At 46.5% G+C, this 12,225-nt stretch overlaps 2 protein-coding genes across 2 annotated transcripts; both read right to left on the bottom strand.

Moving 5' to 3' along the window:
* Positions 1-4,246: 4,246 nt before the first annotated feature.
* On the bottom strand, positions 4,247-5,081 carry LOC121590410. The gene is made up of 3 exons (XM_041910066.1): positions 4,985-5,081; positions 4,743-4,907; positions 4,247-4,684 (listed from the first exon to the last, which is right to left on the bottom strand). Exons 1-3 carry the CDS (start codon positions 5,045-5,047, stop codon positions 4,352-4,354), a joined length of 561 nt encoding a protein of 186 aa, XP_041766000.1. The 5' UTR covers positions 5,048-5,081; the 3' UTR covers positions 4,247-4,351.
* Positions 5,082-5,504: 423 nt separating this feature from the next.
* Positions 5,505-6,250, bottom strand: LOC121590073. Its single transcript, XM_041909448.1, has 3 exons — positions 6,166-6,250; positions 5,939-6,094; positions 5,505-5,869 (listed from the first exon to the last, which is right to left on the bottom strand). Exons 1-3 carry the CDS (start codon positions 6,238-6,240, stop codon positions 5,564-5,566), a joined length of 537 nt encoding a protein of 178 aa, XP_041765382.1. The 5' UTR covers positions 6,241-6,250; the 3' UTR covers positions 5,505-5,563.
* Positions 6,251-12,225: the final 5,975 nt, after the last annotated feature.

Genomic DNA, 12,225 nt, shown 5'->3' with positions numbered 1-12,225 from the left:
CGCTCACATACTTTGGGACATTACAAATGGTTTTAGCCCATTGTGTTTGCCACCAGTTGGATCAAAAGAAATTATCGAACACTTGCTATTGCAATTCATTTTCAGCTCACGTACCGCCTCAACGCACTTGATTTCGCCTTGCGCTCCTGCCACCACTTGCGCTAAATATACGCATCGCTGGCATGTTGAGAGCAGCACGTCAACCACCATCAAACACAGCCTACTCCTCTTTAGCTTGACTCCATTTGCAGCAGCAACACACGATACAATCACCGAGATAAAAGATTGAGTTACCGCGATACCCGAAACGCTCTGCCAGTCGGTGAAAGGCGGGTACGGGACGCCACGTAACTGTCGCGATCCGCGTAACGCACAAAAGACGCAAGGGAAATTGAAAAGAATTTTCCCCGATTATGCTTTTGATGTGATTGAAATACAGGAAAAAAGTAAACATCCAACCATGCTGAAATCTGTCACCGGCGTGCGCGAAAGAGCGAAGCGCATGGCAGCGAAGGGCGGGCGTTTTGCGGCCAAATAGAGCACGGTGTGAGTAAATGATGTTCTCGCGTTTCTCAGAATCTCGGTGAGGATCTTAGCCCACGACAACAACAAAAAAGAACGACTACAAAAATGCCTCATCGTAGATTGATAACAAACTTGCATTAAGCCATTTATATCAGCCCAAAAGGATTGGTGCTGTCAGGAAGGGTAATCTTTTTCTTCCACCCTATTACGGATATATTGGATACTTGTTTCTCATAATTTAACGTAACGGTACACGAAACCGTATCCTCGGTGTCATTTTGCCCCAAACCCCTGCCTACGGACGGAAAATCCTACAATTCGAGGCGATGAAAGCAATAATAGCTCAACTTTTTCTTCCCGACACACGTTTCCAATTACCAGACTACCGCATTTGGTCGAATCGCTTGCCTTCCTTTGCATGCCGCACAAAACTCCACCGGAAGGAAAGCCACTTTCTACCTTTCGCTACCTCACCATCGGCCCCACATGTACGGGAGCAATTTCCGTTCTGCCAGGCTCGTCTACCGGTCTGATGCAATTTTTGACAAACCACTTTTTTGTCTCTCCGACTCACTGCAGAACCGAACCGCGCCAAACGTCTTGTTTCGATTTAATTTAATTATCCTCGTAAATTCCTGTTTTCAGCCCATGCGAAGCCTTCAGCAACCCTTCCAACCATGACCACATTAAAATCTGAAGACGATGGGAAATGATGGGGACAGGAAGGTAGGGCAGAGCAATTTGTAGCATTATTTATGACAGTTCGATATTTGACATTACATGCACGCTGGCAAAAACGAAAGGCTCAAAACTTTCTTTTCTTTTCCAACTTGCAAACTTTCCGCCAACAAACGCAAACGAGCCCAAACAAAATAAAGCAAAAGTACGCTGAAGATTTGGCCAACGAATTTGGCTGTCAGTTTGGCAATAATTACGGCATTCGAGTTTCGCTTAACTACAATTCTTTAAACAGTTTGATTCCTGCCCATTATGGACAAAGTTGCTGATACTTCTTGTCGTCGGGACAGTCTGGAAGAAAGCCCTTTTCTACCAAATAAAACGCGACGGTGTAATGAGGGTAATGTCTTTTTCCAATGTTACGACCCTGGTAATCGTTCCTGCGTGAGCAATTAAGCTAAATCTATGATTGATATTGCTGACTATTTGAACTTGTTATGCCAATTGCCTACATTCAGGCGTTTTCCCACCAAATCACATGTTATACTGTTTTAACTCTTCAACCAATCAAACCGTCCAATAAACTACTCCAACAGATCGATTAAAGTAAGCCAGTTTTACACGGCTACCGAAGGGTCTGTTCAGTGCACATGTTCTTAAAATATCAAACTGCCTGCTTAAGTGTCTCGGGACGGAACCAAAGCAACAGCAAAAAAACGTATACGGTCATCGCAACGTGGCTGGAAATATTAATTCCTTTTCCCCAAGGCGAACGGGAGGAAATTTCACGATTTCCCATCTTTCCGCACAGCGGCACCCAGCGCCATAGAGCGTCGAGTCGAACGAACGGGACGGGCGTTTTGCCGGGTGAACGGACATTAATAAATTTTTTAATTATGAATTTACATAAAAAATTATCAAATATCTTCAAATTACAGATAATATCTATAAATCATACCAGAACAGAAGCGGCACCCTTGGTCCCCGAGGAACCGTCGTCATTACTTCCACCGTTTACGCTTGTCCAGGGGTTTAGGGACGCGGACGGAACGCACGAAAGCGTTCGGTCGTGGTCTTTTTTTTTTTGAATTCTCGTCTGCACTGCTTGTTCTGCAGCAGGCTTTGCACGGTTCTTCAAATATGCTTTCCTCGGGTGAGCGGTTTTTTTTGTGCCGCTGTTCGCGGGAATGACCTGTCTGGTGCCCTTTTGTGCGCACTGTCGGCCACGGTGCCACGTCTTGGGATCTGTCCGAGCTGACAGTGTCTCCGCGAAAGGAATCCCGCGAGAGGTCAAAAAGAAAGTGAACCAAAGACCCGAAGGCGACGGTGGCGAACAAAAAAGCACATCCCGCGCCGGACAAAATTACCAGCCACTGGTCCGCTCCGTTTCATTATGGCTTCCTCCCGGTCCATTTTTTTATGGACCAATCAAAGTGACAGTAGCGACCTGGCTCGCCCTGTCGCTCACTCCCGTCCAAGGATTCACCTCCCACACGTACCGAGCGCCGTAAAGTCAAATGACTTAAATTTAACGCTCGGTCGCTCGGGATTTCATCATCCCGGGCTTTCCGCTTGTCCCGGCCAGCAGCGCCAGCAGATCAAAGCCAAGCATCCAGATGAACCGACCGACCGAACTGACGGAACTCCGGAAACCATCGGAAGCCAATGCAGCGAAAAAAGGGTTCATCTACCTGTCCCCCGTACTCGCCACTCTGTTCGCCCGCTCCCCGCCTGTTCGCTTTGTTTGTTGGGGCTAAAAATTAATTTATAATCAAATTATAAAATACTGCGAGGCGCAAAGCCAGCGGCCTGCGGCCCTCATCATCTTCTCCAGTCGGTTTGTGTGCTTGTACAGCGCTGTACCAGCGCGCGGCCAGTTCATCGAATCGGTGAAAAGAAAATCAACTGGGATTAGGTTTGCTTATTACGTCCGAGGGATTGCGAACGGCCGTAATCGGCCGAAATAGGAGCTGACTGAAGGTGGCATAATGCCTCTCGATGGCCCTGGCGTGGCGTGGCGAAACGACCGAGCCGCCCGTTCATGCGAACCGGCCATCCGCACTGTCCACGATGCCACGTCACGAGAAAACGTCGTTCAAGGAACGTAAAATGTCTTAAGTGAAAACTAACGAGTTGTTAAAAACCCATAAACCGGACAAACCTTGCCCAGAACCAAGCTGATCCGTCATTGTACCGACACAGTTCGGCACTGTAGCGAACGTCAAAGGACGAATGTCATCTTCAGCCCGGCAAGATATGCAACCCGCAAGACACTACCGTAAGTCAGATTATTTTTCCCCCCTGCCCCATCGGAGTGACGGCCCCGGCCTGGTCGCGTCCGTTTACGACGTCCCGGTAGGGCAGCTACCAGCAGCTTTGATGGCTTCGACCGGCCCGCTGACAGACGGCAGCAGTCACTCCGGCATGAACGCAAGGTCCGCTTGGAAACCGGTGACAATTGCCCATGTGAGAATTCCTCACTTTTATTGATATGGACCCAAAACTTCCTTTCCCTTTTTCCTAGTGTGTGTATGTGTGTGTGTGTGTGTGTGTGTGTGTGTGTGTGTGTGTGTGTGTGTGTGTGTGTGTGTGTGTGTGTGTGTGTTCCAATTGCCGGAGGATACAAAGAAATTGTCGCTTCTCGCCTCTTCGCCCCTGCACACGGAATGGGCCACTGTCACACAGCGTCACGAAGTGCAGTTAAAAACAAATAAAACCAGCCCAACCGAACAACGGACGGTTGCTTTTCCGGGACCGACTGTTCTGGCCGATAATTCGTGGGTTTATACGATAATCACACGTATTTCGTATGTGTACAACGTTTTTGCTAGAACCTCCATGCCTGATGCTTGCGTTCATCGGTGGGAATGAGTTCGATAATGTGTACGTGTTACGTGTGTCGGGCGAGGGTCTACCTTCGTCTGATGGATGGTTATTGAGACAAGCCTATAAATAAGAGATGACGAATGCGAAACCTACTGGAGGCGGTGCTCCATATCACAGTGCTACAGTGTCATCTAAACATTCAATACTCATCGAAGACTTCTTCTTTGCTGTCTTATTTACGGTTGAATGGTGAAATGGATATCCATTGCCCCGCCAACGCAGCATAGTTCTTCGGGTCACAGTGCAACCGAGTCATCGAAGACTATTTCTTTCGATTATTTCTTACTGACGGTTGAACGGTGAAATGGATCTCTTGTCCCGCCAGCGCCTCATAGTTCTTCGAGTACTGCAACAGCAATATCCATTCACCGTACGCCAGCACTAGCGGCATTTTCGTCATGTCCAGCACAAAATTGCGTAGCGTATAGTTTCCTTTCGGCACCGGACATGTGCCCTGCACGGGGAAGTTCGAGTATTCTATCAGTTGGGGATATATCGTCGTATCCTTTTTGATCAGCTCACACAGAGTGGAGCTAAACATGTAGTATGGGATACCATTCATACCAGTAGCTTTCCGATACAGTTTCGATGAAACCTAAACATTGCAAGCATATCAGTGATAAGCAGTCAATCAATTCGATTTAAATGCTTACCGTCACATCATCGCCAAAACTTTGCAGTAGACAAAATTGTCCACCAATGCTACACATGTTTGTTCCAGCGTTTTGCACCTGAAGCGTCCCAAAGTCCACGATGCCTTCGCGCTTCGGTGCCAAATGTTTCATAGAATCAAACACAACATCTACTATTTGATTCGTCTGCGAGCGAAACACGCCGAAAATTAGCATTGCAATTTTAATTCACTTTTATAGCTTCGATTAGTCGCAATACTTACAAAACTTTCTCTAAACAAGCACGCTAAAACAACAAAGCCAGTTGCTAGCTCTAGCACGTTCATAGTTTTGTAGACTTTGAAGACGATTTTACACGCTCTAGCGTAATGACTGTCATTTCCATTGAATCATTGTCATTTATATGCTTCTTCCTAAACAAACCAAACACGAACATAGTGGCGTGTTGACCGTCTATCTTTAAAGCGTACATGACGGATGTAACAATTAAACAGTCAACCAAACAGCTATCATCACGAAACGATTCAGATTCTGTAACACCGACCGGAAGTTATTGTCCGATCTATCGGCAAGATCTCACCAAGTGCTGCTCGTCATCTAGAACATGCAACATGGAAACAACGCATTACAGTCATTGGAATCTGATTTACTCACCAACAGCAGGATGCATCATTCATGTTCAAAAGTATACACTGCTCTCATCAATACTGTAACGGAAATTTGGATATCCATTCTAAGCTTTCGAATAAACAAAGCAAAACAACAATTTTTTCAATACCCATGCGTATGCACTTTATAAGGAATTATTGTTCTTTGTCGACTTAATCCTCATGCGCCCTGCTTTATTTGGTAGTAAAACTAACTCTGAAGCCACCACCGATTTTACCACCACGGGTAATGATTGTTTCTATCAACCAATCACTGGCCGGTACGGCTGGTGGTAATCTTTGCTCGTCCATTACAAAGTTATTGATCGTGTAGTTGCCTTTCGGGAAGGGACACGCGTCTTGCGGCGGCATATTGGACGTCTCCAGCAGATTCGGATAGATGAACTCGTCCTTTGCAATGATTTCACACAACGTACCTTCCCCATTCACGAACATTCGCCTGTTTCCCATAAAATCGTACTTATACACTATCCAGCGAACCTGCGAATAAGCCGTGTGTTAGTAGAATACTGCTTAAGTGAAGGCGCGTCGTTTGAAAACCCGGCTTACCAGCGTTTCCTTCCCCGCATTTGTTAACACGCTAAAGGAACCGGACACTCCAAGCTGATTCCTTCCCTTGCGAGTCAGCCGAATCGTTCCGTACTCCAGAAAGTCATCTATCTCCTGCGGAACTGCCTCAAAGTTGTTCAGCTCTATCTCGTAGAGCTGCAGAAGGAGTTCAATGTCTCATTATTTACCGATATCCAAACATCCATCATTCACCTCCAAATACTTACAACTCCATCTACCATGGCCGCCAGGGAAAGCCACACCAAACCCATTGTCCAACCGATTGCTAGTGCTTTGTTCATGTTTGCTACTATCAACGTAACTGTCGTACCCTATTGGACATTACTAACCTTATAAAAATGGGCTCCAGTTAAAAATAACCACGCCGCATTATCTCGTTCGCTCTGCGATTGATCTCTAACTCTCTGTAACTACACGTTAATTAAGTCAATTAAGATGCATCTCGCAACGCACATTGTTGTTCAAACGTTTCACGTTTCATAGGCAAACTTTTCACATCACACGCTCTACGAGAACTCATGCAGTCACACATTTTCCCCGTCTCAGTTTCCAGCGGAATTGCGTATTCAAATTGCGGTGCTCAATAAAATCTTCCGTCTGCACAGTCGGCGATAATGGTTCTCGGTATTGCGGTTCCCGATGTGAAGCCGGATTTCAACGATTTCTTTAAAAAAAAGGATTTCCTTTTCCGCCCAACAAAAAAAACAACCTCAAGGAAGCCGATAAATCACAGCCAATAAATCATCTTCCTCGGGTCGTTCGTCTGGTGAAAGGATGCTTTCCGGAAACCGTCCCCGACTGTCAAAGGCTTCTTTTGCAGACACTTTACAACTCCTTCCGGGCGAGGTACCGTAAAAAAAAGGCGGAGGAAAAATGAACCTTTACCTCCCCCCCTAACAGGTTCATTTATTTGGATTGGTTTTACATAAATTCATCCCGAGCCTGCCTGGGCAACTGCGCGTCAACCGCGCCAAGCCTGACGATTTAGGGTCGATGATATATTGGCAGCACTTTATAATGATTGGATTTGTGTTCGCGGAACGTTGGCGGCATTCGGATTTAAGAGAGTTGTTTTCTTTCTCAGTTGGATCTTATTCCTCCTCCTCCCCTCAGAATGCTCTACATGCAGAAGAAATCGTGAAGGCTTCTGCCGCTCGAACGTGACTCGATTGCGTGCCTTTGTGTGTGCCCTCCGCCCGACACCCTGGTCCCTGCGAGCAAACCAAACAAACGAGACAAGTTCATGCGAAGATGTCAGTGATTGCAATAAATAATAGATATTTCATCCTCCAAGTGGCAACCATAATTCACCACCGGCAGCGTGCTGAAGACGTCCTCTTGCGCCGTGCAAACTGAGCGCCGCCCATGACACTTCATTACGTGTTTGCGTTTCGCTTCCCGGTTAGTCTTACCCGCCTATCGCACTGCGCGCCTATCACACTCGCACCCGTCTCACCTGTCACGGAAAGAAGCTCCACTGCGAAGAGCCACTTCTTTTAGGAGCCGGCCTGTGAAAGCTGTCAAATTTCATTTTACCAAACTCCTTCGACGGTTCTTCACACATTAGCACTCGATTGTGTCCCTTCGCATGGTACGCATGATGTATGGATACGGTTGCAATACGATACCAATACTCGCGCCCCCCCCGGGAACACGGTCGGAAGACACGTGGAGCGGATTGATACACACCGTACAGTGTGCACTCATATACTTATGGGATACGCGTATACGCGATTGGCGCACTTCGCCGCACACTCTCGGCGCTTGATTTATGATGAGAAACGGGCAAGAAGCTGCTTATCGGATTACGTCAAAACGTGTAAAAGGATAGCACATGGAAGGCGTTCATGGGCGGTTTTGGTGTGAATGGATATCGTACCAACCGTACTGTCGATATAGATGCTTCTCTTTTTATTAAACTCTCCACCAAAAGAAGAGAAAAAGAAACAAATACCCCAAAAAAAAAACAACAACAAACGCATGTATGCAAATAGTGTTCGATATCAATCTAAACTGCTAAACGATCGTTCGGGCAGCACGGAACGCAAATACATCCCTTTATCCCCGTTCAATAAATCAAAGTCATCATACACATACGCACAAATTTGATGATGGATATCAATACATTAAAACTACATAAAAAAAATCCACCCTTCCCAAAGCCCAGCCCAAGTGGCCCACAATTCTGGGCCGCTATAACTCAATTTTCGACCCTTTTCCATCGGTGGCGGTAGTGTGTGCGAGAGTGAGAGACAGAGAGCAGGAGACTTATCTTTCCGTCCAAATCCCTTCCGGTTGAGTGGAAAAGCACGGAAAAGAAGCAAAACCCCGCCACTGTATCCATTCCATATTTCCCGTATCACGCTACAAATCTCTTAACCCGCAATGTGTATGTGTATATCATTGCAAATGAAGGTCGACATCAACAACCGCAATAGTAACAGCAACCAAAAAAACACACACCCTTCAACTTCCCTTGCGGAAATTCGGACACCGTCTCGACGGGGCAAATCTTTCACCGCAATAAAAAAGCGATTTTCCAATATCCTTTCAGTTCCGGCACATACGTTCCCGTGCGTGTTCAACGCCTATCCATTCTTCTTGCAAGGGGCTATCCTTAAGAGTTGTCGTTCCCTTCCCCCGGGGTAGTGGTATGCTGAAGATATGTGAGATATGTGATGCTGCTCAATTGCCCATTCAACCTCAACAACAACAATACACACAAACACAGACAAAAAAGATCCACCGCCAAAGAACTGTCGAATACTTCAACCGTATCAGACGGCATCCTTTCGACGGTGGACGATGCGTCCCTTCCCCGGCGTTTGTCGGGGTGCACTACTCGGTGCGGATTCCCTAATCCTTTTATACTCTCCCAAACAATCGAAAATAGAAGAACAACCAAACAATCCCTCGTTCAACCAAGAGCAAAGCGAACCCAATAAAAAAAACACACACACCCAGCGTACATTCCATTGGGCGGATTCCTGCCAAGTGACAGATACAAACACCGATACGAGCGAAATGCTTTTGGGATCGATTTCGGGCTGGAATTTTGCATTTGTTTATTCATTCATTCCTTCCACCACCACTTGGGCAGAAAACTGTTTTGATAGACTGGCAGAACATAAACGGGAGGGATACATATCCCCACTGCATGTGTGTAAAACAAGAGAAATGAATATATTCCGTTTACGCAGTTTAATGCAAAACAGCAAAACGTCCAACCGGATGGCTGATAAACTTTCCCTCCAACATTTTTTGCAAACAACGTCGAGCCTCTTCGGTAGCAAGCGACGATTCGATTTTGGGGTGATTTTCGTCCCTGAGGGTGAAAGTAATTGCTCGTATATGTATCTTCCCACATGCATTCATCACATATCGGAATCATTTAGTGCCCTGAGGCAACCAGCCACATACACATGAAGTATATTCACGCGAAGGGACGATCATTGCAATGTGTTGAAGCATAAAATCTGCTCCTTTTGGATGGCGCGCCTACATCATCTACTCCCATGGGGACAGTGGTCTTCCTTCGGTCCGGTTCAATTCCAAGGGACGATTTGTGACTGGCGGGCAAACATGATATGACTTTTGACACTTTATAGCTTCCTTAAGGCGTTCTTTTCCTTTTGAATGTGACCGTTTCAAACGAAACGAGTCTTCTCGGTGATACTTTAAATGTTTCTTCCTTTGCTGTGTTTGTTCCTCAACTCATAATGACTCAATTTATCTCTCCCTTTTTGTATTTTTGTTTTTCGGACTCAAGTTCTTCCACTCCGTTACCAAATCAATATTTTCTAGTCGATATTTAATGAGCCATTCCGCGCAGCGTTGGCAAATGCTGTCGCCCACCCCATTGCTCCTGCTAGGGACGAGTCTTGCAGTTAATGGGTCGTTCTTATCGCACTGGCCGGCGTCGGCGTCGGATGCAATTCCTCCGCTTTCCTCTTGCCATTATCCCTGCCTCTCTCTCTTTCCCTTTCTCTCTCTATCCCTTCCTCCCCCCGAGCCCGAGCGTATCATACATCAAAAAGTCGTTATCCTTGAAATATCTCTTTCCTTTCACTTAATTTCCACCATATTGATGGTGAAACCATAAAATTAATGTGCAATTTATGCACAGCGCCGAAACGGACGCCCTGGCGCAAAAAAATTGCCCGCGCCTGCCACCACTGCCACTGCCACTGCCACCGCTGCGCCATTAAATTTCACAAACCATCGCAAATCTTCGAAATCATTCAACCGTCCGTGCCGTGCGCCATGACGCCTCGGGTCGGTCTGGCTGGAAATCTGCCGCCGAAGCTCCCGCAGTCCCGTTTTCCCTGCCCATCTCTTTTCCCTGCCACTGCCGCCGTCAATATCGTCTTAATCATTTTCTTTCTATTAAGCAATAATTTCTTTTTCCGTTGCGCGTTCCGTTTCAATCCGTTTCGTATCGTTTGATTTCCGTTCCGTTCTTATGGCGTTCATCTTTCATGCGAAGGAGAGCACACACAAAATTGGCAGCCTCTTCGACGTGAAACTCCGCCCGCGACAATGTCGAATCGGCCCGCTCTGGCTCATCCCAGCCTTAATAGACTGTTCATTTGGCGAAGGAAGAATCACTTACCGTCTCGATCGTCTCGGGAGGCAACATCATCAACAACACACACACTCTCGGCGACCTTTTGCCAAGCGTTTTCGATGCGCCCGATGCCGCCAGGCTTTGGTGAAATTGAAATTTTTCTCTACACATAAATTATGCATGCTAAATTACCATACATAATAGATAAATAATGTATTCAATATTTATTCCCTAATATCAATTACTTCCTCTTTGTTGTGGCATCGCACACACTCGCGCACACACTTTTTAAGGCCCGACTTTATTCTTCACTTTACGCCTCGATACATAATCTTTCGCGGTTGCTGTTCGCTTCAGCCTTCCTAGCTAGCAAAGGAAAAAACCCACGGCAGCAAAGCGCACAAAGTATAGTACGTCGAACACTCTTCAAAGCATCATTTCCCGTCATAAAATATCCGCACCAACAGGAGAGAGGGAAAGCAAAAAAATCGCAATACACTCCTCAACCCCTCGACGCGCCCGGTGCTTCGCGAGGGAGAGCCAACGGGGCCGTTGAAAAACGGAAATGTGATATTAAAAAGTAATAAAATTCGTGATATTAAAATTTACAATATCGGTTTGATGCTGGGAGCAAAGTGTGTGCTCCGTGCGCCTCATCATCACATCGGTCGTCGCGGCTACACGCGCGACGAGGACAATAGGTTCATCCAATTTCCTTTCCCGACCACCCCAGAAAAGGTACGATAAATATCGAAACCGGAACGGGCAAATTCATACCGGCAGCATCTCAAACACGGCCACACTCGCTCCACACGCAGCGAGAATGCGATCGTTCATGAATCGCGTTCCACGTGCGCGGGTTTTTCACATCGTTGACTCCACGGCGCTGGGAATCACGGGTTGGCTGTCCTGGTTGGCATTTCCTTACCGCAACTGCACGCAACAGATACGCCATACAAATATCCCTGTTCACGCACACACACACACACACACTTTGGGAGCCTTTTTTGTTCCCGGAAGTACTTCTTGCTTTCGATCATCGATAAGGAACCACATTGAGTAGATTTACTCCAAGGAAAAGTTGTGAATGACAGCACAGACTGACTTGCAAAACATACGCTCACAATGGAATGCAAATTATCACGTTAAACATTCAGCCAAACATCGGTTTAGAGGGTGTAGAGAGAGAGGTGGTCGTTTTTTCCTGTGTCACCGTTGAGATTTGTATTATTACACAAAACGGCATATCAAAGGACTAAGATGAGGACTCCCTTCGAGACCTGTTTTCCCTTCCATTTTCTCTCTCTCTCCATCGCCCTCTCTCGCTCATTTCCTCTAATCTTGTAAACACAACAAGCAACCAGCTTCCGTGACGTTGTTGTCTTTTATGTTTATGTTTTTAGAAATTAATTTCATTCCAACTTTCACGTGCTCTCTCTCTAGTGACCGTTCTCCGGGTTTGTGTTTGTGTTGCTGTGTGCATGTGCCACTCTGGTACTTTCCTGCTCTTTCGCCTGAGTGACAGATTTCCTTAGTCTCAAAGTGTGTGCAGCGCACTGTACTGTGTCGTTGCTCCATGCCACCCATTGTGGAGATAATTTACATTCAACGGGGTTTGCCGGCCCTCGAACGCATCCCCACAGGGCAGCTCATAAAGCGCACCAGCTCCCTTTCCCAACTGCAGGGGAAAGTCACCGTC

Source organism: Anopheles merus, chromosome 2R (genome assembly GCF_017562075.2).
Source record: "Anopheles merus strain MAF chromosome 2R, AmerM5.1, whole genome shotgun sequence".
NCBI classification, from domain to species: Eukaryota; Metazoa; Arthropoda; class Insecta; order Diptera; family Culicidae; genus Anopheles; species Anopheles merus.
This window is presented reverse-complemented; position numbering and strand designations above follow the sequence as displayed.

Excerpts from the sequence above, each read along its gene's own strand:
- LOC121590073 (XM_041909448.1), bottom strand. The coding sequence starts at position 6,240 with ATGAACAAAGCACTAGCAATCGGTTGGACAATGGGTTTGGTGTGGCTT. Across the intron at positions 6,095-6,165 it reads CGGCCATGGTAGATGGAGTT|CTCTACGAGATAGAGCTGAA; the intron begins GTAAGTATTTGG and ends CTCCTTCTGCAG. Across the intron at positions 5,870-5,938 it reads ATGCGGGGAAGGAAACGCTG|GTTCGCTGGATAGTGTATAA; the intron begins GTAAGCCGGGTT and ends GCTTATTCGCAG.
- LOC121590410 (XM_041910066.1), bottom strand. The coding sequence starts at position 5,047 with ATGAACGTGCTAGAGCTAGCAACTGGCTTTGTTGTTTTAGCGTGCTTG. Across the intron at positions 4,908-4,984 it reads GCTTGTTTAGAGAAAGTTTT|ACGAATCAAATAGTAGATGT; the intron begins GTAAGTATTGCG and ends TTTCGCTCGCAG. Across the intron at positions 4,685-4,742 it reads GTTTTGGCGATGATGTGACG|GTTTCATCGAAACTGTATCG; the intron begins GTAAGCATTTAA and ends TGCAATGTTTAG.